Source organism: Dasypus novemcinctus, chromosome 10 (assembly GCF_030445035.2).
Source record: "Dasypus novemcinctus isolate mDasNov1 chromosome 10, mDasNov1.1.hap2, whole genome shotgun sequence".
NCBI lineage: Eukaryota > Metazoa > Chordata > Mammalia > Cingulata > Dasypodidae > Dasypus > Dasypus novemcinctus.
Genome location: NC_080682.1, coordinates 38886009 through 38911390, shown reverse-complemented (window position 1 = coordinate 38911390; position 25382 = coordinate 38886009). Strand labels below are relative to the sequence as shown.

The window sequence follows — 25382 nt, the reverse complement described above, 5'->3', positions numbered from 1 at the left end:
TTTTAATAGATTTTGAACTGACAAGTTCAAATCCTTTGACAACGCTAAAGGAGTTTAATTCTTGGATACATTCCACAGTATATGGATCCATAAAGCATCTATTCCTTCAAATGTTATAAAAACAAACAAAAATACTATAGATAACAGCTGGTAAAGGTAAATATTGTTATAAATAACTTAATTTTTCTTCAATGTTTTCTGCATGGCAGGCAGAAATTTTGACATATTTAAGACCCAAAGTGATACATGAGGTCAGATAATATTAATATTTTATTTTGCATACTAGGAAACAAAACCTTGGAAAGGTTAAATACCTTGCCTAGTGTTTTACATAGAGTGAGTTACAAAACAAAGTCTTAGAGACGAATTTATTCAAAAAGTCCATTTCTTAATGCAATTTAACTTCAAGTCTGGTGCATAAATACATATACTCAGTGCCTGCACAAGCATGAAGAGTGTTTAAAAGAACTAGAATGACTGCTAATGCAGAATGAAGGAGTAGAAGAGGTTCACTTTCCAGAAGAAGTGCTTTCTCCAAGATTAGAAAACAGAAAAAAATTTAGTTCAGTTGACTGGGGACACCAGCAAATGCAAATTACCACATAGTAAAATATCACCATGATTTCATGTACTTCTGTGCAGGTAATGTTGGTGGAAGCAGGGACGGGCAGTTTGGGTAGTAGAAAAGAAAACAGAATCTGGGCTAGAGTAATAGGTAGGGCTGTTCTCTCTGTCTGTTGCACATGAAGCTCTTGTGTGCACCTTTATTCTTCACTGATATTATCAATATTATTATTATTATTATTATTTTAGGAATTTCTATATGTTAGTCACTACACTAAATGGTTTATAAGCATTTTCCCATTATTTAATCCTCACAAAGTCTGTATTTGTATTTACAAATAAGAACCCTGAAGTATAAAAGATTGCCCCAGGTTTCATATTTACACCACCTGAATTTAAAATCAAACCCATATCCTTCTGACACCAATGTCTGTACTCCTAATAACAATGATCTGTAGACATGGCTGAGTCATGGAACTTAGATTTCTTTACCTCAGGGTGGGGATAGTAATGACTCTTGGGCTTTGTGTAAATATGGAATGGCATAATCACATAAAAATTCTTATGATAATGCTAACAGGTATAGTTTACTTTCTGAGGTAGTTAACAATTTCTAAAACATAATAGGTTACTAGTGAATATTTGTAATATTACATCAATGTCAGTGTGTCGCTAAAAAGTCTCCTTCAACAATGTTTGGAGAAGTATATGCATTAAGTAACATCCATTTTATGTCCATAACAGGGAATTTTGTTTACTTTTGCATGTGAATGTGTTTAATTAATTTATTTATTTTAATTCTATTTTGACATCATTATTTGGCTAAACAATGAGTGTAGCACTTTGTAATTAGCTACAATTATTTTGAAAATGAAATAATGCATTAAATTCCAAAAGCTGAGCATCAGGTTTCTAATAGTCCTGTATCACGGAGTCTAGAATATTCTATGTAACACAATGCCTTGTCCCCTTGTTCTTAGTGTCTTACCAAATACACTTAATATTGTTTCAACTGAGGATTCTTTAAAATGGACCTGTTTAAACTGTCACCCAGAGTCAATAAATCATATTACTGCGTATGCTGTTTTCTCTCTTAATTGAACACGTGGAAAGAGTTACTTAGAGGAAGATTTGGTCTCATCATAGGAGAAGGCCTTCTGATTTGTTAAAGCCTATGACAATGGGTGACTGGCCTTTAAAGTTACTTGTTTCACTTGTCCCTGGTGATTTTCAAACATGTGGAAAAAACACTGAATCTTTTGGGAGAGACCCAGGTGGATATGCTGTATGCTAAAAGGAGAAATAATTTTTTGATACCTTCATTCTTTACCATCCTGAGGCTCTGTGACTTCTACACAAATGGGTGTTCTATCCCTTGAGACAGTCAAATACTTATGTTGAGAAGTTGTATAAGACAAAAACAATTATACCTATTGTGTAGATAATGACATAAAGGTTTATGGAACTTATGATTTCCACAAAGTCATATAACTAGAAATAACTGATTGAAGGCAGGAACTTAACTCTTTGAGCCTAAATCAAGTGACTTTTCACTATATTTTTGAAGCTGTTTGATGAAAAGTATAGAAATTAATTTTGTCCTTCAGAAAGGACAACTGATGGGTCCATTTCAATATATCTAGATTATGCTCAGATAGTATTTACTCAAAAGCATGCATTCCCAGTGTTACTGGACTAAAAAATGTCCCCAAGTTTTCCCTGCTCTAATTCACAGCTATTAGGAACAGAATTATTGTATTTATTAGGTGGGGATACTAAGCAATCAAATTTCAAAATGTTTGTACTAAATTTCATATGAAGGAATAAACAAGCACAAAATCCAGAAAATCCTTATATGTTAAAGCAAATTAGAGCAGGAAGGAAAATCTTTATGAAATTTTAAATAAATTATAAAGTTCTTAATATTAACAATGTCATATGAGGACAAACAGGAAACCCTCTGGGGAAAAAAAGGTAAAATTGGATCTGTTCTTTATTCCACATACCAAATAAGTATTCTAGAAAATGAAGTTTAAAATTTAAATGAACAAAATGTAGCAAATCTCTATGACAAAAACACCAGAAAAGAAATTAAAATGACAAATGAATAATTGAGAAAAAATCGCCATGCTTTACTTGTAGTGAAAAAGTAAACAACAAACAATCCTATAGAAAAGCAGACATTTCATTAATTAGGAATACATATAGGCTTATGTATATGAAAAATTTTTAAACTGATTTGTAGTTAGAAAAGCAAATTAAAATTGCCCTGATATATAATTTCTCCCTATATCCAATTGGCGGAATATAAAAGTTTAATGACATATCCTGTAAACGAAACTGTGGGGAAAAAGACATTATTGTACATTGAGGACAGGATTATAACAAGATATAACCCTTATGGAAGGTGACTTTAAACACTAAGTAAAATTACACATGCATTTATTATTTTTAAAATCAATCACAGATCTAAGAATCCACCCTAAAGGTAGAGTAGCAAAAATACAAAATGACATACTAACAAGCCTTACTTATAATAACAACTGAAGAAATAAAATTCATATGAAAATTGTTGAATAATCAATGTTTCACAATAAAGTACCATATAACTGTACTAAAAGAAAGAAGACAATTTCTAAATATTGCTATGGTGTGATCTCCACCATGTTTTAGGTGAAAACAGATGAAATGGAGAAAAGGGTTTATGGTATAGCAAATTGTATGAAATTTCCTCAAAAGATAAAGCAAGACCTACACAATATGGGAAATTAAGAAAGAAAACTTCTGAGAAATACTGTATAATATAGTTTTGCTTTTAGAAAAAGGTAACATTTCACATAGTTTACAAAAGAGATTTGTATTAAAAGTAAACAAGGTTGTGTGGGGTGTTCCCAAACACTGAGCGAGCTATTTCGTAGGCTTGCAGGGTTGAAAGTGTCTGGATGTCGATTTGGTGAGACAGTGACAGAAGAGTTTCTTGTGAGAGGTGAAATTTGGGTGTCTGACATGGAGATCAGAGGTTGCGGGTGGGACCCCTCCCCCTAGGGCTGGCGCCCAGCTGCAGGGATCCCTGAAGGCTGTGTTGTTCTGCGGTGCTCCCAGGCCCCCTGTTAACCGGATGTGTGGTTCTCAGGTGTGTGTCCCCTAAACCCTGGTGGCTCATGCTCCAGAGACTCACATACCTTAAGTCACTTTAAGTCTGTAATATCACAGACGTCCCATCCCTGAATCCACCGCACCCTGAGGTCTGAGGTCCTTGATTACCCTAGCCCTTGGTGTTTGTGTTTGTTTGATTGTTTGTTTTTTGTTTTTTCTTGGTTGCTAATATTGCATTGTGTCCTGGTCTTTTCTCCCATTTTATCGGTCAAGGTCCTTTTTCATTTATTTAGTTTTTTTTCCTCTTTATCTTTTTCTTGCTTGTTTTCCCCCCTTTTCTTTGCCCACCCCATTTTTCTCTTCTTTCTTTTTTTCTTTTCTCTCTTTTTTTCTTTTATCTCTTTTTCTTCTTATTTTAGTTTATTTTGTTTATATAATAGGTGCTGCAGGGAATGCTTCACATTTGCTGTTTCCTCATCCTCCATTTCCTCTTTTCTGTGTGTACTGATTTTGGCCACTTACACTATCCCCTTTCCCCCACATCTTTCTATCCTCCATCATCTACTGTTTCTCTTACATTCCACCTCCTTTTCTTTGGCCCCCAAATTGACTCACTTTTTATTTCTAATACCTTTGTTCTTTTTTTCTGTCTTTTATCCACTCTTGACATTATCGTCTTTATTTTCTCTTTCTCTCTCTCATGAAAACACTGGCTTTTTAATTCATACATGTTCCTCCCCATATTCAGTTGACTGTCTCATTATAGGTACTCTACTTACTACTATAAACCTACACAACTTACATGAGTCTGATATCCATTCTCCCAGATCTCGCATTGTTGCTTTGTTAACATTTATTACCAATACTACTTTATACATTTTCTTTTCTTACTCATTTTGCTTTCTGTGGCCCTAATATATTCCTTCAAAGTGAACTTAGCCAGGAACAAGAAAATAGAGTAAGAAGAACAAAGTGACAAAGAGAAGACATAACACTTATGCATGAACAGCAACTAATTAATCCCCTAGACTAGACAAAGAAGCTAAGGAACTGATTAAACCCATCAAGATAAAATGATGACCAGACAGCAACAACAAACTACAAACCAAACCAATAATCAGGAAAACATGGCTGAATCCAATGAACAAACTAAAAACCAGGAAGGAGAGCAGAACATTGGACAAGTAATTAAAAATCTCAAAACATGTATTAGAGGCCAATTGAATGAAGTAAAGGAAGAGATTAACAATATGAAGAAAACAATTGGAAAGGAAATTGCAGACATATGCAAAAGGATAACAGATATTATGGTGATGAACACCATAGTTCAAGAAATCAAAAATACACTCTCAGCAAATAGCAGCAGATTAGAAGAGGCAGAGGAGAGAATTAGCAACGTGGAAGACAGTACATCTGAAATCAAACAGATAGTAGAACTGATCCATAAAAAGATAGAAAAAATCCAGCTAGGACATTAGAGACCTGAATGACAATGCAAAACACACAAACATACGTATTATAGGCATCCCAGAAGTAGAAGAGAAGGGAAAGTGAAGAGAAGGGGTGTTGGAGGAAATAATGGCTGAAAACTTCCCAAATCTATTGAGAGAGATGGATGTACATGTCCAGGAAGCACAACACACCCCAAACACCATAAATCCTAACAGGCTGACCCCACGACATACACTTGTCAAATTATCCAATGCTCAAGACAAAGAGAAAATTCTAAAAGCAGCAAGAGAAAAGAGAACCACCACAAACAAGGGAGACTCCATAAGATTATGTGCTGATTTCTCATCTGAAACCATGGAGGCAAGAAGGCAGTACTCAAGGTACTAAAAGAAAAAAATTTCCAACCAAGAATACTCTTCCAAGCTAAACTAGCATTCAAAAATGATGGAGAGTTCAAAATATTCACAGATAAACAGAAATTAAAAGAGTATGCCAACAAGAACCCTGTCCTTCAAGAAATAGTAAAGGGAGTTCTGCAGGAAGAAAGAAAAAAACAGGAGAGGCAGAGTTGGAGGAGAGGGTGAGAGCAAAAACAGACAAAAAGAGAAGAATAAAAACAAACAAAATATGACAAACACAAGTGCAAACAAAATATGGCTAACTTAAATAATTCCTTGAAAGTGATAACACTGAATGTCAATGGATTAAACTCACCTGTCAAAAGATTCAGACTGGGACATTGGATAAGGAAATATGACCCATCTATATGCTGTCTACAAGAAACACATCTTAGTCCCAGGAATTCATGGAGGTTGAAAGTGAATGGCTGGAAAACAATCTTACAAGCAAACAATAACCAAAGATAGGCAGGAGTAGCTATATTAATATCAGACAAAATAAACTTTAAATGTGAAACAATTGTGAGAGACAAAGAAGGATACTACATATTAGTGAAAGGGAAAATCTTTCAAGAAGAAAGAACAATCATAAATATTTATGCTCCTGACAAGGGCGCCTCCAAATATGTGAGGCAAACACTGGAAAAACTAAGTGAAAGAATAGATTCCTCTACAATTATAATGGGGGACTTAATACAACACTATCAACTTTGGACAGAACATCACAAAAGGGAATCAATAAATAAACAAAAACTTTGAACAGTATATTAGAGGAGCTGGGCCTAAGGGACATATACAGATCATTATACCTGAATACAGCAGGATATATATTTTTCTCAAGTGCACAGGGATTGTTCTCCAAGATAGAACATATGCTAGGCCACAAAGAAAGGCTCAATGAATTCAGAAAGATTGAAATCATACAAAATAATATCTCTGACCACAGTGGAGTGAAACTGGAAATATGCAAGGGCCAGTGGCCCAGATTTCATACCAAGATATTAAGTAAATTAAACAGCACACTCTTAGAAAAACAGTGGGTTAAAGAGAAAATCTCAAATGAAATTAATAACTACCTTGAAACCAATGAAAATAATTCAACATACTAAAACTTATGGGATGCAGCAAAAGCAGTACTGAGAGGGAAATTTATAGCCATAAATTCATACCTCAAAAAGAAGAAAGAGCAAAAATTGAAGAACTAACTGCACATTTGGAGGAATTAGTAAAAAAAAACAACAACAAAGTAACCCCACAGGAAGAAGAAAGAAATAAATAACAAAGATAAGATCAGAACTAAATGAAATAGAAAATAAGAAAGCACTTGAAAAGATAAATGAAACCAAGAGCTGGTTCTCTGAGAATATCAATAAAATTGACAAACCCTTAGCTAGATTAACAAAGAAAAAAAGAAAGAAGAGGCAAATATACAGAATAAGAAATGAGAAATAAAGACTATCATAAGAGGATACTTTGAAAAACTATATTCCAACAAAAATGACAATTCAGAGGAAATCAACAAATTCCTAGAAACACATAAGCAGCCTATATTGAGGAAAGAAGAAATTGATGATCTCAACAAAAATCACAAGTAAAGAGATAGAATCAGTCATTAAAAACCTCCCAACTAAGAGGAAGCAAGGGCCAGGAGGCTTCACAGGTGAATTCTACAAAACATTCCAGAAAGAACTAACACCAATCCTGCTGAAACGCTTCCAAAAAATTGAAACAGAGGGAACATTACTTAGCTCATTCTATGATGCCAACATTACCCTAGTACCAAAGCCAAACAAAGACACCACAAGAAAGGAAAATTATAGACGAATTTCTGTAATGAACCTAGATACAAAAATCCTAAACAAAATACAGCTAACCGTATCCAACAACACATTAAATGAATTATACACCATGACCAAGTGGGATTCATTCCAGGTATGCAAAGATGGTTCAACAGAAGAAAAGTCAATCAATGTAATACAACATATAAACAGATTGAAGGAAAAAAATCACATGATTGTATCTGTAGGTGCAGAAAAAGCATTTGACAAAATACAGCATGCTTTCTTGATAAAAACACTGCAAAAGATTGGAATACAAGGAAATTTTCTGAACATGATAGAGTATATATGAAAAACCCACAGCTAACATTGTTTACAATGGTGAAATCCTAAAATCCTTCCCTCTAAGATCAGGAACAAGACCAGGACACCCACTATCACCTCTTCTATTTAACATTGTCTTAGAAGTACTTCCTCGAGCACTGAGGCAAGAATCAGATATAAAAAGCATTCAAATTGGAAAGGAACAAGTCAAGATTTCATTATTTGCAGAAGACATGATCCTATACATAGAAAACCTTGAGAGGTCTACAACTAAGCTTCTAGAACTCAAAAATGAGTTTAATAAAGTCACAGGTTGTAAGATCAATGTGCAAAAATCAGTAGCATTTCTGTACACCAATATTGAGTGAGCTGAGGAGGAAATCAAGAAACAAATACCATTTACAATGGTAAATTTAAAAAAATCAAATACCTAGGAATAAATTTAACTACAGATGTAAAAAACTTTTACTCAGAGAACTACATAACACTGTTCAAGGAAATCAAAGAAGACCTAAATAAATGGAAGAATATTCCCTGTTCATGGATAGGAAGACTAAATACTATTAAGATGTCTGTCCTACCAAAATTGATCTACAAGTTCAATGCAATCCCAATAAAAATCAACACATCATTCTTCAAGGAACTAGAAAAACTAGTTATGAAATTTATTTGAAAAGGAAAGAGGCCCCGAATAGCCAAATACATATTGAAAAAGAAAAATGGAATTGGAGGAATCACACTACCTGACTTCAAAACATACTACAAAGTTACAGTAATGAAAACAGCATGGTATTGGCACAAGGAGAGACATACAGACCAATGGAACCTAATTGAGAGTTCTGATATAGATCCTTATATATATAGTCATATAATATTTGATAAATCCACCAAACCCTCTCAACTGAGAGAGAATGGCTTATTCAACAATTGGTGCCTAGAGAACTGGACATCCATATGTAAAAGAATGAAAGAGGTTTACCATATCACACCTTATACAAAAATCAACTCAAGATGGATCCAAGACCTAATTATAAGAGTTAAGACCATAAAGACTTTGGAAAGCAGGGTAGGGAAGCATCTACAAGACCTTGTAATAGGAAATGGCTTCATGAACTTCACACCAAAAGCACGAAAAGCAAAGGAACAAATAGATAAATGGGACTTCCTCAAAATTAAAGCCTTCTGCACTTCAAAGGAGTTTGTCAAGAAAGTGAAAAGAGACCCTACATAATGGGAGAAAATATTTGGTAACCATATATCTGATAGGAGACTAATAACCTCCATATATAAAGAACTCCTATATCTTGAAAATAAAGACAAACAATCCATTTAAAAAAAAACGGGAAAAAGCTTTAAACAGACACTTCTCCAAAGAAGAAATACAAATGGCTAAAAAGCACATGAAAAAATGCTCCAAATCTCTAGCTATCAGGGAAATGCAAATCAAAACTGCAATGAGATACCATCTTACTCCCATAAGATTGGCAGCTATGAAGAAAAACAGAAGACTATAAGTGCTGGAGCGGATGTGGAGGAATGGGAACACTCATCCACTCCTGGTGGGATGCAGAAGGATCCAACCATTCTGGGGGACAGTTTGGCAGTTTCTCAGAAAACTAGCTATAGAGATGCCATTTGACCCAGTAATTCCACTGCTGGGCATATACCCAGTAGAACTGAAATCAAGGACACAAACTGATATATGCACACCAATGTTCATAGCAGCATTGTTTACTATTGGCAAAAGTTGGAACCACCCAAATGTCCATCAACAGATGAATGGATAAATAAGATGTGGTATATACATACAATGGAATACTATTCAGCTTTAAGAACAAATACACTACAAACACACATGATAACATGGATGAATCTTGAGAACCTTATGTTGAGTGAAGCAACCCAGGCATTGGAGGACAAATACTTCATGACCTCAATGATATGAAATAAGTAAACCAAGCTTCCTCAGAGAGCTAGAGACTGGACGATAGGCTTAAAGGAAATTGGGGGATAGAGGAAGGATGTGAACTGACACCTACATGAGTGAAATCTATGATAAGCTGGAGGTAAGTATTCACACAAGGAAGGTATAAAATGGGGGTATAGAGTTATCTTTGGGTGGGGCTTTGTGGGTTTGAGGGGGGCTAGGGATGGGAGGATGGTTAATATTGCCCAAGAAATTGGGGGGAGGGTGGAGCATCATATGAACATAGGAGATTGTCAAGTATTTGGTTGAGAGTGTAATGCTGAGAAAACTTTTTTAAAAATATAATAAGGAAGATTACCTGTTTAAGATGCTTAAAGGGGATAATCTGACACAGGACAGGCTCCTAGGGAATATGTGAATGTTCATTTTGCCATAGTGGGTTATATAATTGGATGGAGATCCATATAATGAGAGTGAAGGTATACCCACATTCTGGGGAGGACTGATGCCCTCAAATAGAGGGAACTGTATCTCTCAATAGAAATGGTGGCTCCCAGTGCATTAGGGCAGCTGAGCATGTCAAGCCCTCAACACTGTTGCAAGTATCTCTGAACATAGCCCTTCAAGCAATGAAGATTGACTGTCACTGTGTGCCCTAAGGGGAGAGGGAAAGAGGTATTGAATAGATGGAAGCAATGTAACTGTGTGGACAGTAGAAGTGTTCCACAAGAGTACACAAGGATGGATATAAGACATGTTAAATTACACCAAAAGTATATAGGGGCTGATAGGCTAAAATGTAAATCATAATGTAAAACATAAGATAACTGAAAATTTAGAAAATTGTATAGTCTAAAATATAAATCACAATGTAAATGCAAATGTTACCTCATTTGAAAGCTATTGCCTCAATTTCTGTACATCAGTTTCAGTAAATATAGTATGAATAGGTAAAAAGATTAGTGCTGTGGAAAGGAAAAAGTTTTACATTGGATATGTGAGAGTACTTTATATTGTATATATGAATTCCTGTGATCTAAAACTCTTGTGAAGATAAGCTCAATAATTAGAAAAAGAAAAGAAAAAGATAGGATATAGACACTGAGGAAAAGACGGAAGTAGTTAATCTGACAATTTGCATACAGGGCAATGCTTATTGCAGTGATGGAAGGCAAAACATCATAAACAAAGCTTTTGCATTTTTTAATTTTTTGATACCCCAATTTATTTTTACCTTAATTGTTCTAAATAAATATGTATTCTATACCTAACCTTTAAACTCATCACTACATTCCATTTTACTGTTAATGGAACCTGGCGATATATTGGGCTTCACTTTTCAGGAAGTCTTGGATCGCAGAAATGTTCAACAATGGCAGGGGAGGAATACTGGTGTGGGATGTTATTGACAGGGGACACATGTTTGGCAGGGAGTTCTCCAGGGCATATTTACAGGGTACATTAAAATGTTTGAATATTTTCATAATGGATAAAATTAAAAACAACAACCAAGGGAGTGCTGAGTTCCTAGCCAGCGGAGCTCTATCACAGTCCCTAAAGGAACTGCAACAATCCCCCAAGTGCAATGACAAAGACCAAAAAAGAATGAAGGTCCAACAGTGAGCCCTTGATACTAATGACTATGCTTGTGAGCCTGTGCACCTGAAATAAGAACACAGCCTAGAGCTGCAGGGTGCCTAAGATTTGCCTCCTGAGAGCCTCCGTGTCGCCCAAATATGGCCAGTCTTGAAGCCAAACCCAGCATGTAAATGCATTGCCTTCCCCCCAGCATGGGACATGACTCCTGGGAATGAGCCTCCCTGGCACAGAGGGATTGCTAACAAGTACCAGCTGATGATGTAACTAGAAAATGACCTTGAATAAAAGAGTCAACTCATACCAGCAGAATATCTCAATCTACATATAATACCAGGAGTTAAAAATGCTTTCTGACCTGAATCAAAGGGGAAATGGAAAGGACAAATAAGTTTATATGTCTATGAGTCTCCAGAAAGAGCGAGGAGGTTATCAGAGGGGTTGCCCTTATCCACACCTCAGCAGAGTCCCAGAGACAAATAAAGTAGATACAACCCTGGGTATTGGTTCTTCTGAGGGCTACAGAGACCCACAGGTTCTATGGTCATGGTGGATGGAGTTCAGTGCCATGTCAGTTGACCCTACTTTGGAGTTTGTGTTTCTGTGTGATGGAGCTGGACTCAGATGTGATCTTTGTTCACAAGCCTCTCCTGTTACTTTTACTGGAACTGTAGTTAGTGCTGGGGTTTAATATATATCCAGAGGACCTGAATCTCTGGACTGACCATGTGATAACCAGGCCCTGAGCCTCAACAGACTTCAGCTCCTACACTCTGGTTTATTGGACTTACCCCACTCAGCTAACATGGAGTTGAAGAAGGTCAACCACTACACCAGGGAGCCAAGAATGCCTACAGCTGAAAGCAGGCAGATTGCATCCAGCATTCATGTGGAATCTAAGGCCCCTCTTGATATAGAAGTGGAGTAGACACAACCATTCCAAGGTCACAGGATGGAGGAATAGAGTATGGATTAGAGTGGACTTACTGATATTCTGTTCATGAACTATTGTGATTAGTAATTGAAGAAAATGTGGAATTGGTATGGAGAAAGTGGCCATGGTGGCTGCTGGGGGTAGGGAATGGGAGGAAGTGATGAGTTATGGGGGCATATTTGGGACTTGGAGTTGTCCTGGGTGGTGCTGCAAGGACAGTTTCCAGACATTGTATGTCCTCCCATGGCCCACTGGGTGGACTGTGGGAGAGTGTGGGCTATGATGTGTACCATTGGCCATGAGGTACAGCAGTGCTCAGAGATGTATTCACCAAATGTAATGAATGACTCATGATGATGGAGGAAATTTTTGTTATGGGGGCAGGAGTGGGGTGAGGGTGGTAAGGAGTATATGTAGACCTCATATTTTTTGAATGTAATATTAAAAAAGTAAATAAAGACAAAAAAAAAGGAAAAAAAAAGGAAAAAAAAAAGAAAGAAAAAAAAAATGTGTTCACCAAAAAAAATAGAAGTAAGCAAAAACATTCTCTGCCTGCCATTACCCACTGAATGGATCATGCTGTGTAGCAGTGCTCCAAAACGTACTTATCAAATGAAATGCATATACCACACTAATGAAAGAAGTTGTCAGTTTGGGGGGAGTGAAGGGTAGGGGGATTGAGGTATACGGGAACTCATATTTTTTACTGTAACTTTTTGGGTGATCTATGTATCTTAAAAAAAAGATAATTAAAAAATGAAAAAAAAAGTACACATAAAAAAGTAAACAAAACAATCTCTATCATTTGAAAACAAATTAAAGTAACCTGTCTATAATGTTGTAAACATGACCATGTAGTATAAAATATTTTAAGGGACTTTCCAATATTATGCCTATATGTCACTCTTACATAATGACTATTTTATTATAAAGTACATAATAATATAAATGACATTGAAACCAAAATTGTCAGCATCAGAGGTGAGTTACATCTGTAATATCAGGGAAGGTAAATGCGGTGGCTTATAGTTATGTACCCCAGGAAACCATATTCTCAATCTTAATGCAGTCCTCTGGGTATGAACCCAATTGATAGGGTTACTTCAGTAAAGGTGTGTGATCTAACTGAATCAGGATGGGTTTTAATCCTCTTACTGGAGTCCTTACCAAGAAGGACAAAACGAGAGAAGGCACTGGAGAAGAAAGAAGCTGGAAGTCAATGGAACTCAATGTAGTTGCACAATTTGCTCCCTTGCTGTGTTCTTGCCTGACCACCCTACTTAAAATGACAGCTCTAGTTAATCTCTCTAGTACTCCTCATTACTGGAAAATAATTATGTATTTGTTTTGTTTATTTCCTTTTTCTATTAAACGTAAATTTGATGAAGGAAGGAACTTTGTTTCTCTTTTCCCCCAAAACCTAAGATAGTGCCTAGCTCATGTTACACCTATTATAAATATTAGGATATTGAATGAATGAATTAATAAATGACTACTTGTAACTTCATTACGTACTCAATCTCCTTTCTCTGTTTCCCACAGCAGAAATCATTTTTCATGAAATAGTAATTGTTTTAAAACTGATTAATTAATTCATACTCTTCCAACAGTCTATGTTCAATGATGTTGATCATTACTACAAAGAGACTGTATTTCTTTGAGAGAAAAGTCTGAATGTGATTCATTTTTATATTTTTCTCATATTTATAGCATATCTTTGCATGTAATGGGAATGCAAAAATAATTGCTGATAAGTGAACACACTATATTTTTCTTTTTTACACAAATGGATTTAAAAAATTATTCTAGTATCATATTTACAGCCTAGATTAAAAACATGGAATGCTTCATAAATTTACATGTCATTCTTCTGCAGGAGTCATGATAATCATTCTCTGTATTGCTGAAATTTTCGTATATATACTGCTGAAATGAACACCACAATAAAACTTGGATAAAGTTGCTTTTTGCCAAACTTTAGCTAAAGAAAAATATTTGGGATTTTGGTCTCCATTTGTAAGTAATTTCATCAGACTGAATTTAACTTTTAAATGTCAATATATCTATTTTAATAAACCTGACTAGATACAGGAAATCAAACCAAATGTACATTTTGTTTTATTTTGTTTTGTTTTGACTGCCTAGTTTCAATGGTCTCTTTTTCTAAAACCACCTCGATTATTCTTTGTTCTTTGAACCATCTCTCTCTCTACAACTGAATCCCTAGAGTTTGGTAGTTATAGCTCTATTCCCAGTTCCAAGGAAGTTGTTATTTATCATTCAGCAAGTATTCTTGATACATTGCCTTTGTGCTTATCACTTTCTAGGGACTTGGCATAGAGCAGTAACCAAAACAACAGAAATTCCCTGTTTTCCTGGAGCTTTTATTCTAGGCAGGAGGAAACACAATGTACAATAAATACAGTAAAAATGTTTGAAGCTTATTATGTATGTTAAACACTAAAACTGGATAGTAGGGTAACACCTGCAGTATAGTAGTGTATTCATTGAAGTGTGTGTGATTGACAAGGGGCATTTGAGCGAAAATTTAAAAGGAGAGCTTCTTAGTCAGAGAATACACCAGTAGAAAGGAAAAAAGAGAGTCCTATTTTTCCAAGAAACTGCAAAAAAAGTCAGACTAGCTGGAAAAGATAGGGAGGAAGAGTAATAAAAGAGATTTAATAAAGACTAGACCATCTAGCCAACTGAACATTTGCCATCTAAATATTTATCCTTTAACTCTCAATAATTCATAAACACCCACAAGTCAGATCTTCATACTTCTCCAATATGGCTTTAGTGGGTCCTATGGAGGAAGAGGGCTATAGATGTCTGACACAGGTAGTCACTCTTTAGCATTTGTTGTGATGAATCCTGCAATTGTATGTATTTTCATAATTATGGGAAGGTGTGGGAATGATCATGGGGCTACAGGAAATGGCGTTAAATATAAATGGTTTCATATTAAATGTCCCTAATACTGCTACAATTTCCTTCAAATTTTGTAGTACATAAAAAATATATCCAGGGAAAGGTGATTAATTGTAATTGTTTGCTTTGTAATCTCTAGAGAATAGGGCAAGAAAAAGTCTCTAGGGTTCACATCCAAAAGTTGTGACTCCAGATATAAGACTGCATACGTCGCTCTCTCCCAACATTTCTGGAGACAAGAGAGAGCCTGCTTCTACCATCAGCAGGTTTGCTTTAGGGTTCTAAAGATGTACTCTTATTATTTCCAACGTAGGGTATCTAGAACATAACTTGGATGGGGGAGGAACTTACTCTTTAGAACAAGACAGTTTTTGAGAAATTTTCAGTCATCTTAACAGTTGTGTATTTGAACATGAAAGGAAGGGGAAGTGGACTCTTTAAAAAGATTTTTGCATGGACGTCCCGGTTCAGTGTGCTCCTAAATAACAGTGACATGAACAACAGATTATCTAGGGTGGAGGAATAGAAGATGCCCGAGAATTTTATAGAAGTGTATTTTCTTCCTTCTGTAGATTTTTGGAGGAGTTGTCAAGGTGAAATGTATTTGAGTAGAGTTGAATAATCCGGGATCAAATGAACTCTCACACGGAAAAAAAATTTTAAGGGCGCCAGCTGTAATTAAGATTAAAAGCATGGAACAAATGCGTGCTCTTGGAAGCAAAGTAAGCAATAAAATAGGAAAAAATTATAAGGAAGAAAATTTTAGTTATCGTATTTCCTGGGCACAAAGATATAATGAATATTACCATCAACTTAATAACAGCAGTTGAGACAGAAAAGAGCCAGAATATAAAACATATATATTCATTAAAAATTAATCCTCAAATCACTTAGATAAATGAAATATGGTGTTAGGAAAAAAAATGTAATAATTAAAATGTCCAGCTGTTTAATAGATTGCCTTTTGACATTGTCTTTAATTTTCACATTTTGATATAGAAACACATGAGGCCATTTGAATGTCTCTGTCTTGCATATGACTTGACATCTTTATTGCTGGGGCATTTGAAAATTAGGATCAGAGATAATCTTACCAAAAATGATATAGAAGATTGTCTTGGTACAATGATGGGATCTGATTGGTGCTGGGCTTTAATTTTAAAAGTTTTACAATTCCTTTTTATTACTGTTTTTCCATGGCATGACTTTATAATGCAGTATTAAGATTTCCCCCCTACTTCTTCATATGTAACACAGGCACAGAATGAGGATCTTAGGTATTTTGAATGGAGAGAAGAGAGAGAGATCTGGGAAAGAAAAGTTTCTAAGCCAAAGCATCTTTATGATAGTATTTCTGGATGTGAGCATTTCTCTAAACCCCATTCTCATATTTTTCATCCTGATGCTGCTCTCTATAAAATCTCTGTCACATGTCACACTGCCCCTGGAAGATTTAGCACCTTTTTATAGTTTCTAGTTTGTTCAAAAATTAAAAGTGTGGATATTAACAAAGGAAAATTTTTCACATATAAGCATTTCACATGGATTGGAGTCTGTTATAGAAAAATGATATGTGGCGAGGAGTCTGGGGATCAGGGTGCTAGTCACCAATTCAGAGACTGGTTTTTACCTGCAAGTCATTGGGAAAGTCAAGATTTCTAGCTTCTGTTCTGTTGCCCGCATAATAAACAAATTAGTCTAGATTATCATTTGTTTTAATTTTATTATCCCTCAAACAATCAAGAAGTATTGCAAGTTAGTACTCCCTGATTTGAGAAGAATTTTCTCTGAAAAAATATAAGTAAAATTTATTTCGATATCAAAATTGTTGAATCAGATAGAAAAAATTTTAAGAGTTAGAGCACTTAACAACAAAGATACAAAAAAGGGTAAGGCTGTTTATTCTTTATGCTCCATGTGTTCATGGGAAAAATTAGTTTTAAAAACTTCCAATTTTTGTTACTCATTTTAGATATGGAACAGTTACTGTTTTATGCTACACTTTTCTTTCATGAACACATAATGCATAAGGAGATTTGAAAATGTTACATGATGATATTATTAAAAATTAACATCAAATCTCTTGCACTCATTTTCCTATAGTTTTATATATTAAAAATTTAGGTAAGAATTTAAACTGAAGATAGTTCAAAAATTGCATTTGATTCTCCTTAAGAAAATTTTAAAATCATAGTTTTAAAATTGTGGACATTCGGCATATTTTAGATAATAAGTACAGAGAGATTTTAAAAGATGTATGTTTTGTTTTACCTTCTTGTGTGAACAAGGGAGAATTAATCACACTTCCTGTATGCTCACTCTCCTTAATATTTTCTTTTGTTTCCAGGATTGATTTTCAGATTTCAATAGATAAAAAACATGCTATTGTCAGAGAAAAATAAAAGCATGGCCACATTCACCCTCCTGGGCTTCTCAGATTACCCAGAACTGCAGATCCCTATCTTCTTAGTATTTCTGGCTATCTACAGTGTTACTGTTGTAGGAAATCTTGGAATGATTGTGATGATCAAAATTAACCCCAAATTACACACGCCCATGTACTTTTTCCTCAGTCACCTCTCATTTGTGGATTTCTGTTATTCCTCTGTCACTGCTCCCAAGATGCTGGTGAACCTAGTTGTAAAAGACAGATCCATTTCATTTTTGGGATGTGTACTTCAATTCTTTTTCTTTTGTACATTCGTGGTGACAGAATCTTTTGTATTAGCTGTGATGGCTTATGACCGCTTTGTGGCTATTTGCAACCCTCTGCTTTACACAGTTGTCATGTCTAAGAAACTCTGTGCCATGCTGGTTGTTGGATCGTATGCATGGGGAGTTGCCTGTTCCTTGGTACTCTCATGCTCTGCTTTCAAATTATGTTTTCATGGTTTCAACATAATCAATCACTTCTTCTGTGAGCTTCCCTCACTGCTTTCTCTCTCTTGTTCTGATACCTACCTAAACCAGTTGCTGCTTTTCATCTTTGCCACCTTCAATGAGGTGAGCACACTACTCATCATTCTCACCTCTTATATATTCATTGTTGTCACCATCCTCAAGATGAGTTCAGCCAGTGGGCGCCGCAAGGCCTTCTCCACCTGTGCCTCACACCTGACTGCCATCACCATATTCCATGGCACCATCCTCTTCCTCTACTGTGTGCCCAATTCCAAAAATTCCAGGCATACAATAAAAGTGGCCTCTGTGTTTTACACAGTGGTGATCCCCATGTTGAATCCCTTGATCTACAGTTTCAGGAATAAAGATGTCAAGGAAGCTGTCATTAAGATAATGGGCACTAAAGTCTTTTCTCTATAAATAAATTATTATAATGAAGTTTGTTACTGATTTGTAAGTAAATTGTTTCCCAAAAGGTTGCTTTTAAAAATACCTTTAGATTTCAATGAACAGTTAATATTTTACAATGGGAGGGACTTTAATATTGTTTTAAAGAGAAACACATTTGGCTATATCTCTTACTTGCTGGAGAAGATCAATTAACTTGATTTCCCTTATCTTATAATTTTTCATCTACAAAATTGCAATAGCATGATTTTGTGAATAATCTGATTGTGATGATTAAAAAGAATATAAATAGTATATTGAGTACTTTGTATCATCTAAACAAATAATAATTTCTTCCTGCTTCCTATAAGGTACTTTTAATATTGTAGGTTCTTAAACACATGAATTTCTTTTTTTAAAAAAAGTACAAATTGCAGTTAAATTAAGACAGGAATGTCTCACCTTGATAGAACACAAAATCCAGTCATAATTGTAGGTCATCATAGAAAATGGTTATTGTTTAAGGCCAAAATAGTATGTATCAAGAGCGGATATTGGAGAAGGAGAAGTTCAAATCCATTTGCGGACATTAGAATTTTGTCTTCATAAGATAAGTGTTATTTGAATTTGGCCTTGGAGAATGGGCAAAGTTTTATGAGACACATTTCAGGTAGGAAGGAGTTTGATTAGATGAGACTAGCATGAACAAAATCAAAGGGGCTAGAAGGTAATATTGAGTCAATGATCCAAAAAAAATTTGTTAAGTAAATATGCAGTGTGCGTGCATGTGTGTGTGTGTGTTAGTGTGTATATATGAGTTGAGTATACATGTTACTTTGGCATGAATGCAGTTTTTGCATTTCAGGTGGTATTGTCTATATCCTGAATGTGTTTTACAACAGATCTCCAGTGTAGCAGTATGATAAACTGCAACAGACTGACCCGAATCTTAGAAATGATAGACTGGATCTCAAAAAATATTGTATGTATAAAGCAGTTATGAGGGTTTACCTGAATATGGATTCAGTCAGCCATTTCATTGGAAGTCAGGGTTGGAAATGCAGTTTTGCAGGAAAGATCAGTGCAAGGTTCATATTCTGATGCATTGGACCTCTGTGAACTGCATGCAAAGCCAACAAATGTTTGCAAAATTGGTTTGAACAGAATCACTCCACACTGAACTAAAAGGGATAGAAAAGTAATAAATTATAGAAAGAATGATTTCAAGGACAAAACCATGGAAGCTGAGATCTGAACAAAAGACATCTCTTCATGTCGAGAGAGTGGACCAAACCGTGGGTGTGGAAAGAGCAGGTTCACCCCTCTAGAGGAGCAGACCATCTTCCTTGGTACTTAGGAGTGAGTGGGCCTTGTCCCCCATATTTCCACCCAAATGCTCAGAGAGGGTGGGATCTGTTGAGAGACCTGCTGCCATCCCAGTGCTTGGAAAGAATGGAGACTTCACTCTATTTTCTTAAAGAAGATGGCCACTGAACAAGCACTTGCAAGGTGTGAGCTGCCTCTCCATCAGGCCCAGAGAATAAACAACAATCCTTAGAAGATCATTAAACCTTGAAATCTAATGAAGTTTGCCCTGCTGGGATTCAGAATTGTTTGGGACCCATTACTCCTTCCAATTTCTTCCTTCTGTAATGTGATTGTTTATCCTATGTCTCCCTTTTCATTGTATATTGGAAGCAGATAACTTGTTTTCTAGATTTTCTAGGTTCACATAAAGAGCAGAACTGTGTCCCAGGGCAGAACACACCCATAACTAATTATGATGAAATCTTGTACTTAGCATTATTACTGAAATGAGTTAAGGCTTTTGAGATATGTAATGGAATGAAAGTATTTCACTTGTGATTCCATGTCTTTTGGGTTCCAGACACAGACTATGGCTTGGAGATATGTATCCCCAGAAAGTCATATTCTTAAACATAATAAATTCCTCTGGGTATGGACCCAATGTAAATAAAATTTCTTCAAGATATTACTTCACTTAAGGTGTGGCCCAGATGAATCATGCTGTGCTTTAACATAGATTACAGGAGTCTTTATAAACAGAGTGAAAGAAAAAAAAAAAGCCATAGAGACCAGACAGTAGCTAGAGGTCAGTGGGACCCATAAGAGAAGATAGAAGCTAGGATAGGCTTTCATGTATACCTTGATTTCAGACTTTTCCTAATCTCAAACCATGAGCCAGTGAATTCCTATTTTTTAAGCCAACCCATTGCATGGTATTTTATTTGGCAGGTAGAAAATTTAAACAGCAAGGATGTTGAGGGTCCAATTTGTGTTTGTGCTACCATTTTGCAATTTCCCCATATCTTAAAAAATATCAATCCTTAAGGATTTTTTTTCCTAAACATCTGCATAGTTTTTGAATCCTTTGCAATAAAATTCTTATCCAACATAAAAAAAAAGTGATTGGAGTTTCTATGGTATTGAAAGCTAATATCCTGCATATAATTATCCAAAATTAAGTGAAAAACTATGCAGTCATTAGCATTAATATATATTTAAATTGACAAATTCTAATAATCAGATATCCTACTAACTCAATTTTTCATAATAACTCACCTTTTTTTTTTCTCCACTCAGTATGTCTAGATACAATTCCAAGGAAATCAGTACTATATTGAGGAAAATAATTTTCCAACTGTTTAATTGAAGAAGAAAAATATACCCTAGGGAATAATTTTATATGAGTCTAATAAAAATAAGTGGGATGACCATGTTATCTTGAATTTATGATAATTAATTAAAGCCTTTATTTTCAGTTCATATAAATTACTTGATAAGGACTGATTATAATAATCATTGTATATGGAAAGATAAAAAAGAAAAAAATAAGAAAGATTGTTTTAAATACTGGTTGTCTAATTAAAAAATGCTGTTTTCTCTTGATTTAATATGATTCACTTGGTTTTTTGTAAATAATTTAACTTTCATTACACACTTGATCACTATAGTTTCCAATTTTATTTGATATTAGAATATTAGTTTTATTAAACTTGATTTGCATTAATGATGGTAATAATATTATTATTTATATCTGAAGTATGTAATTTATGTAGTGAAAATTACAGAGTAATTTCACTTGCTTCTCTCCTGCTTTGACAAAAAAGATCACTTTGTATGATGGAAATAACACAACACACTTAATTTAGTTATGGTGTGACCAAACTGAATAAAGATGGGCCTTAATTTAATATAGTTGAAGGAAAGGAAAGGAGGTTGGACAGGGAAGTAGAAACCAGAAATGGAAGAAGCCAGAGAGAGTGATCACCATGTGACAAAGGGCTACCATCATCAGAACACTACATAATGTGCAGAAAGCAGAGCCTCGCCAACTCCTTCATTTTGGACTTCTGGTATCCCAAATTATGAGCCAATAAATTCCTGTTGTTGAAGTCAACCAGTGTGAATAGTGTTTGTCATAACATCCCTGGCTAACTAAGATAATAGTCTTCAAATATTTGGCCATGGGCTGCTAATTGATGTTTGAAAGGACTTACACTCCAAAAACTTGTTCTGGCATATGCAATATTTCATTGTAGGATTAAATAGCACCACAAAGTGTAATTTCCATCATATGTGATAATTCATTTAAAAATCATGAACAAGATAATTTTTGTATTTATATTTATATTTTTCCTTTTTCTACTTTAACTCACATTTCAATTCCACTTCTCCAAATAACATTATGAGTTTATGAATCACATTCTATATTTCTTATAATCAAATGTTTTCTTTCAGTGTTATCAAATATATTTTTCTGGTTTGTTAAACTTTTGTTGTAATGACACAAAAAATGCATTGCTAATTAAGAAATGCAATTTTATTGCAATTTAAATTAAAATATGAATATCAAAATTAGAAAATATAGGAAATGTTTATTTTTATTAGAAGGATATTTGGATTTTTAAAAATTAATTAATATATCCATGGTAGATGATCAGTATATTAGTCAGAATTCTCTAGGATAACAAAGGAAACATTACATCTAATATAAATATTATGAGATTTTATTAGAATTGCCTCACGAGACTGTGGGGATAAGCAAGACCAAATTCCACAGGGCACCTGCAAGCTGGGAACTCCAATGAAGGTTTTCAATGAATTCCCTAAGAGGAGCTGGCTGATTGAAGTACAGATGGAAATTCATTCTTCTGACTGCTGAAATGATCACTTCTTTTAAAGTCTTCAACTGTTTAGATGAGACTTCTCTCTTTGTTAAAAGCAATCTCATCAGTTGATTGGAGATGTAATCAGTCACAGATGCAATCAACTTACTATGATTTAAGTCCATGAATTACTCACGCAGTAACAATCAGACCAGTGCTAGCTTGACCAAACAACTGGGCACCATAACCTGGACAAATTTCCACATGAACTCAACCATTGCAAATACTTATTGCTAGAAGGCGATAGGTTCAGCATCAATTTTGTTTCTACTTTTAAATTGATGAATATGCCAAGAAAACTTGATCAAATTGAAAATAAATGGGAGCAGAAATGGGTGAAAATTATGTTTCAAAGCAATGTCACTCAAATTTCAATTCCATCTAAGTTACGTGCCAATTTCTCACGTGATTTTTGTCAAAAACATTTTTAAGAATGCCTGAAACCCAGTTTGCTTTCCAATTTTGATGAAAGCTTAAAATTAGGAAATGACCTGTCTTTCATTTATTAACCAGTGTGATAATTTATAAACGTGTCCTGATTCTCCACTACTTTGTGTTCCTGACCTTTGCCATTGTGACTTTGCAGCTTTTGACATCAATGGATTTTATTTCTCCCCTCCTTGAAGGTAGGTGGATATGAAAATTGCTTTGCTTAATAGAATGTGGTATTGTGCCAATTCCAAACATTTGAGAAGCTTTATACTTTATACACAGATACTCAGTCTTTTCTAATGCTGAAAACTTGACATGTGAACAAACATGTTTCAGAGTGGCTTGCTTTGCAGTCATTAAAGTCACTCATTTTCTCAAGTTTTGGAAAGGTTTGCAGAAGAGTTTTCTAAGATTTATTCTATGACAATTAAGGATATCTGTTATTTTTCCAATTTGAGGCAATTTGCTTAAGTAATAAAATATTAATCAAACATCAAATATTTTTTATTTCATTGAACCTTGTAAATATAACATTTTATTAAAATTGTGTTATTTTATTGCTTAAATTGCATTTTCATAAATAGCACTGGTTTTCACAATTAGAATATTTAATTTATATATAATGATCACGAAATCAATTCCACTTAAATTTCCTCTTAATTTGAACCAATATTTAAAAATACCTCAAAGTTTCTTAAAATTAAAAGGCAAATCAAGTTTTGTGTGAGTGGGTTTACTAGATGATGAAAGCCATCAGTGCAAACACTGATTTTCAGAGATGGTCTTAGAGTTTTACTCTCATGGGACTCTCTTCTTCAGAAAATAATGCCTTCCTGTCCTTGAACACAGCAAATACTCCTGACCCTAGTTTGTACATACATGACTATGTAAGAACTAGTGTGGGTGAAAGAGAATCTGTATACAACAAAGTATTTTCCCGTTCTACAGTTGATTTAGAGGAGGTCAAGGATACATGCATATATATATTCTTGCTTGAAAACAAAGACTGATTCCAATGATATGGATATTCCAAAAAATTTAAGAATTTTATGGGTATAATTCATTATAGGTATATCTATGTTAAAATTCTTAACAATTATGTGTTTTCCTAAAATTAATCTGAGAATGCACTGAGGTGCACCCAAAAGGGGTGACATGAAGAAGGAAAACTGCAGCACTATGTCAGCATTCATTCTCCGGGGATTGTCAGACCTCCCTGAGCTAGTGTTTTCCTCTTCCTTGTCCTCCTTCTTATCTATGGAGTTACAGTGATGGCAACCTGGGCATGATCACAGTGATCCAGGCCAACTCTCATCTGTACCTCCCACCCCATGTACTTTTTCCTGAGCCACCTGTCCTTCGTAGATTTCTGCTACTTCACCACCATTGTGCCAAAAATGCTGGTCAATATCTTAGACAAGGTAAAGGTCATTTCATTCCTAGGATGCACCATAGAATTCTATTTGCTTTGCACATGTATGAACACAGAAGTCATCCTTCTGGTGGTGATGATCTATGACTACATTTTGGCCATCTGTAATCCACTGCTGTACATGGTGGTCATGTCCCAGAGGCTCTGTTTGGGACTCGTGTCTGCCTGCTATCTCTGTCAAACAGTGTCTTCTCTGAGTCAAATGTATAACTTTTGAGATTCCATCCAATAGATAAAATATGATTAACTATGTCTTCTGTGATTTACTCCCTATCTTATCTCTTGACTGATCTGATGTGTCTTTGAATTAACTGCTGGTATTTATTGTGGTAAGTTTCTACGTGATCATCATGATCCTAATTATCCTTACTTCCTATTTGTTTATTCTCATCATCATCCTAGGGATGCTCTCTGTAAAAGGAAGGTGCAAAGCCTTTTCCTCCAGCACATCCCACCTGATAACCATTGTTGTCTTTCACGTAGCACTCCTTTTCATTTATTGCAGTTCTGACTACAGTCTGGAAACTGTTCGAGTGGCCGCGGTATTCTATATTGTGGTGATTCCCGTGCAGAGCCCTCTGATGTATAGCCTGAGGAACAAGAATGTGAAACCAGCTCTCAGGAAAATGGTGGGCTCCAAAATGTCTTCTAAGAAACCACTTGTTTGTTTGTTTTTTAAGGAAAAACAGGATTAAGTTTTCCAAAGTGGAGTGTGGTAGAGGGGTGAGAAGTGGGGATGTCAGTGCTACAGTGGAAAGACTAGTAAGTAGATCGGTAGCTATGAATGAGTCTTTTGACTCACTTATTTTTGTGATTTTTCAATTTTCAAGAGTAGGGTTTAGCAAAATTTAAAATGTTCACCCACATTTTTCTTTTCTTCAATCTGTATTGTATTTACTGTATATGGGAAATGACACTTCTAAGACTCAGACATTTAGTTTTCTATAAAACCATTAATTTAGCAAATAATTCATTAGAATTACAGTTTGCTTTCATAGTCATCACGGAACCTATGATTATTTTGAAAATTATATTTCTAT

At 35.0% G+C, this 25382-nt stretch overlaps 1 protein-coding gene, 1 non-coding gene and 1 pseudogene across 2 annotated transcripts; 2 read left to right on the top strand and 1 right to left on the bottom strand.

Moving 5' to 3' along the window:
* Positions 1-13900: 13900 nt before the first annotated feature.
* On the bottom strand, positions 13901-14008 carry LOC111762039 (U6 spliceosomal RNA). The gene has a single exon (XR_002795256.1). It is a non-coding gene; the product is annotated as a U6 spliceosomal RNA (small nuclear RNA).
* A 3371-nt stretch (positions 14009-17379) lies between these two features.
* Positions 17380-18321, top strand: LOC101413274 (olfactory receptor 5D18). Its single transcript, XM_004483934.1, has one exon. The coding sequence runs from the start codon at positions 17380-17382 to the stop codon at positions 18319-18321; it is 942 nt and encodes a 313-aa protein (XP_004483991.1).
* Positions 18322-24241: 5920 nt separating this feature from the next.
* LOC105745254 (olfactory receptor 5L1-like) lies at positions 24242-25037 on the top strand (annotated as a pseudogene).
* Positions 25038-25382: the final 345 nt, after the last annotated feature.

Excerpts from the sequence above, each read along its gene's own strand:
- LOC101413274 (XM_004483934.1), top strand. The coding sequence starts at position 17,380 with ATGCTATTGTCAGAGAAAAATAAAAGCATGGCCACATTCACCCTCCTG.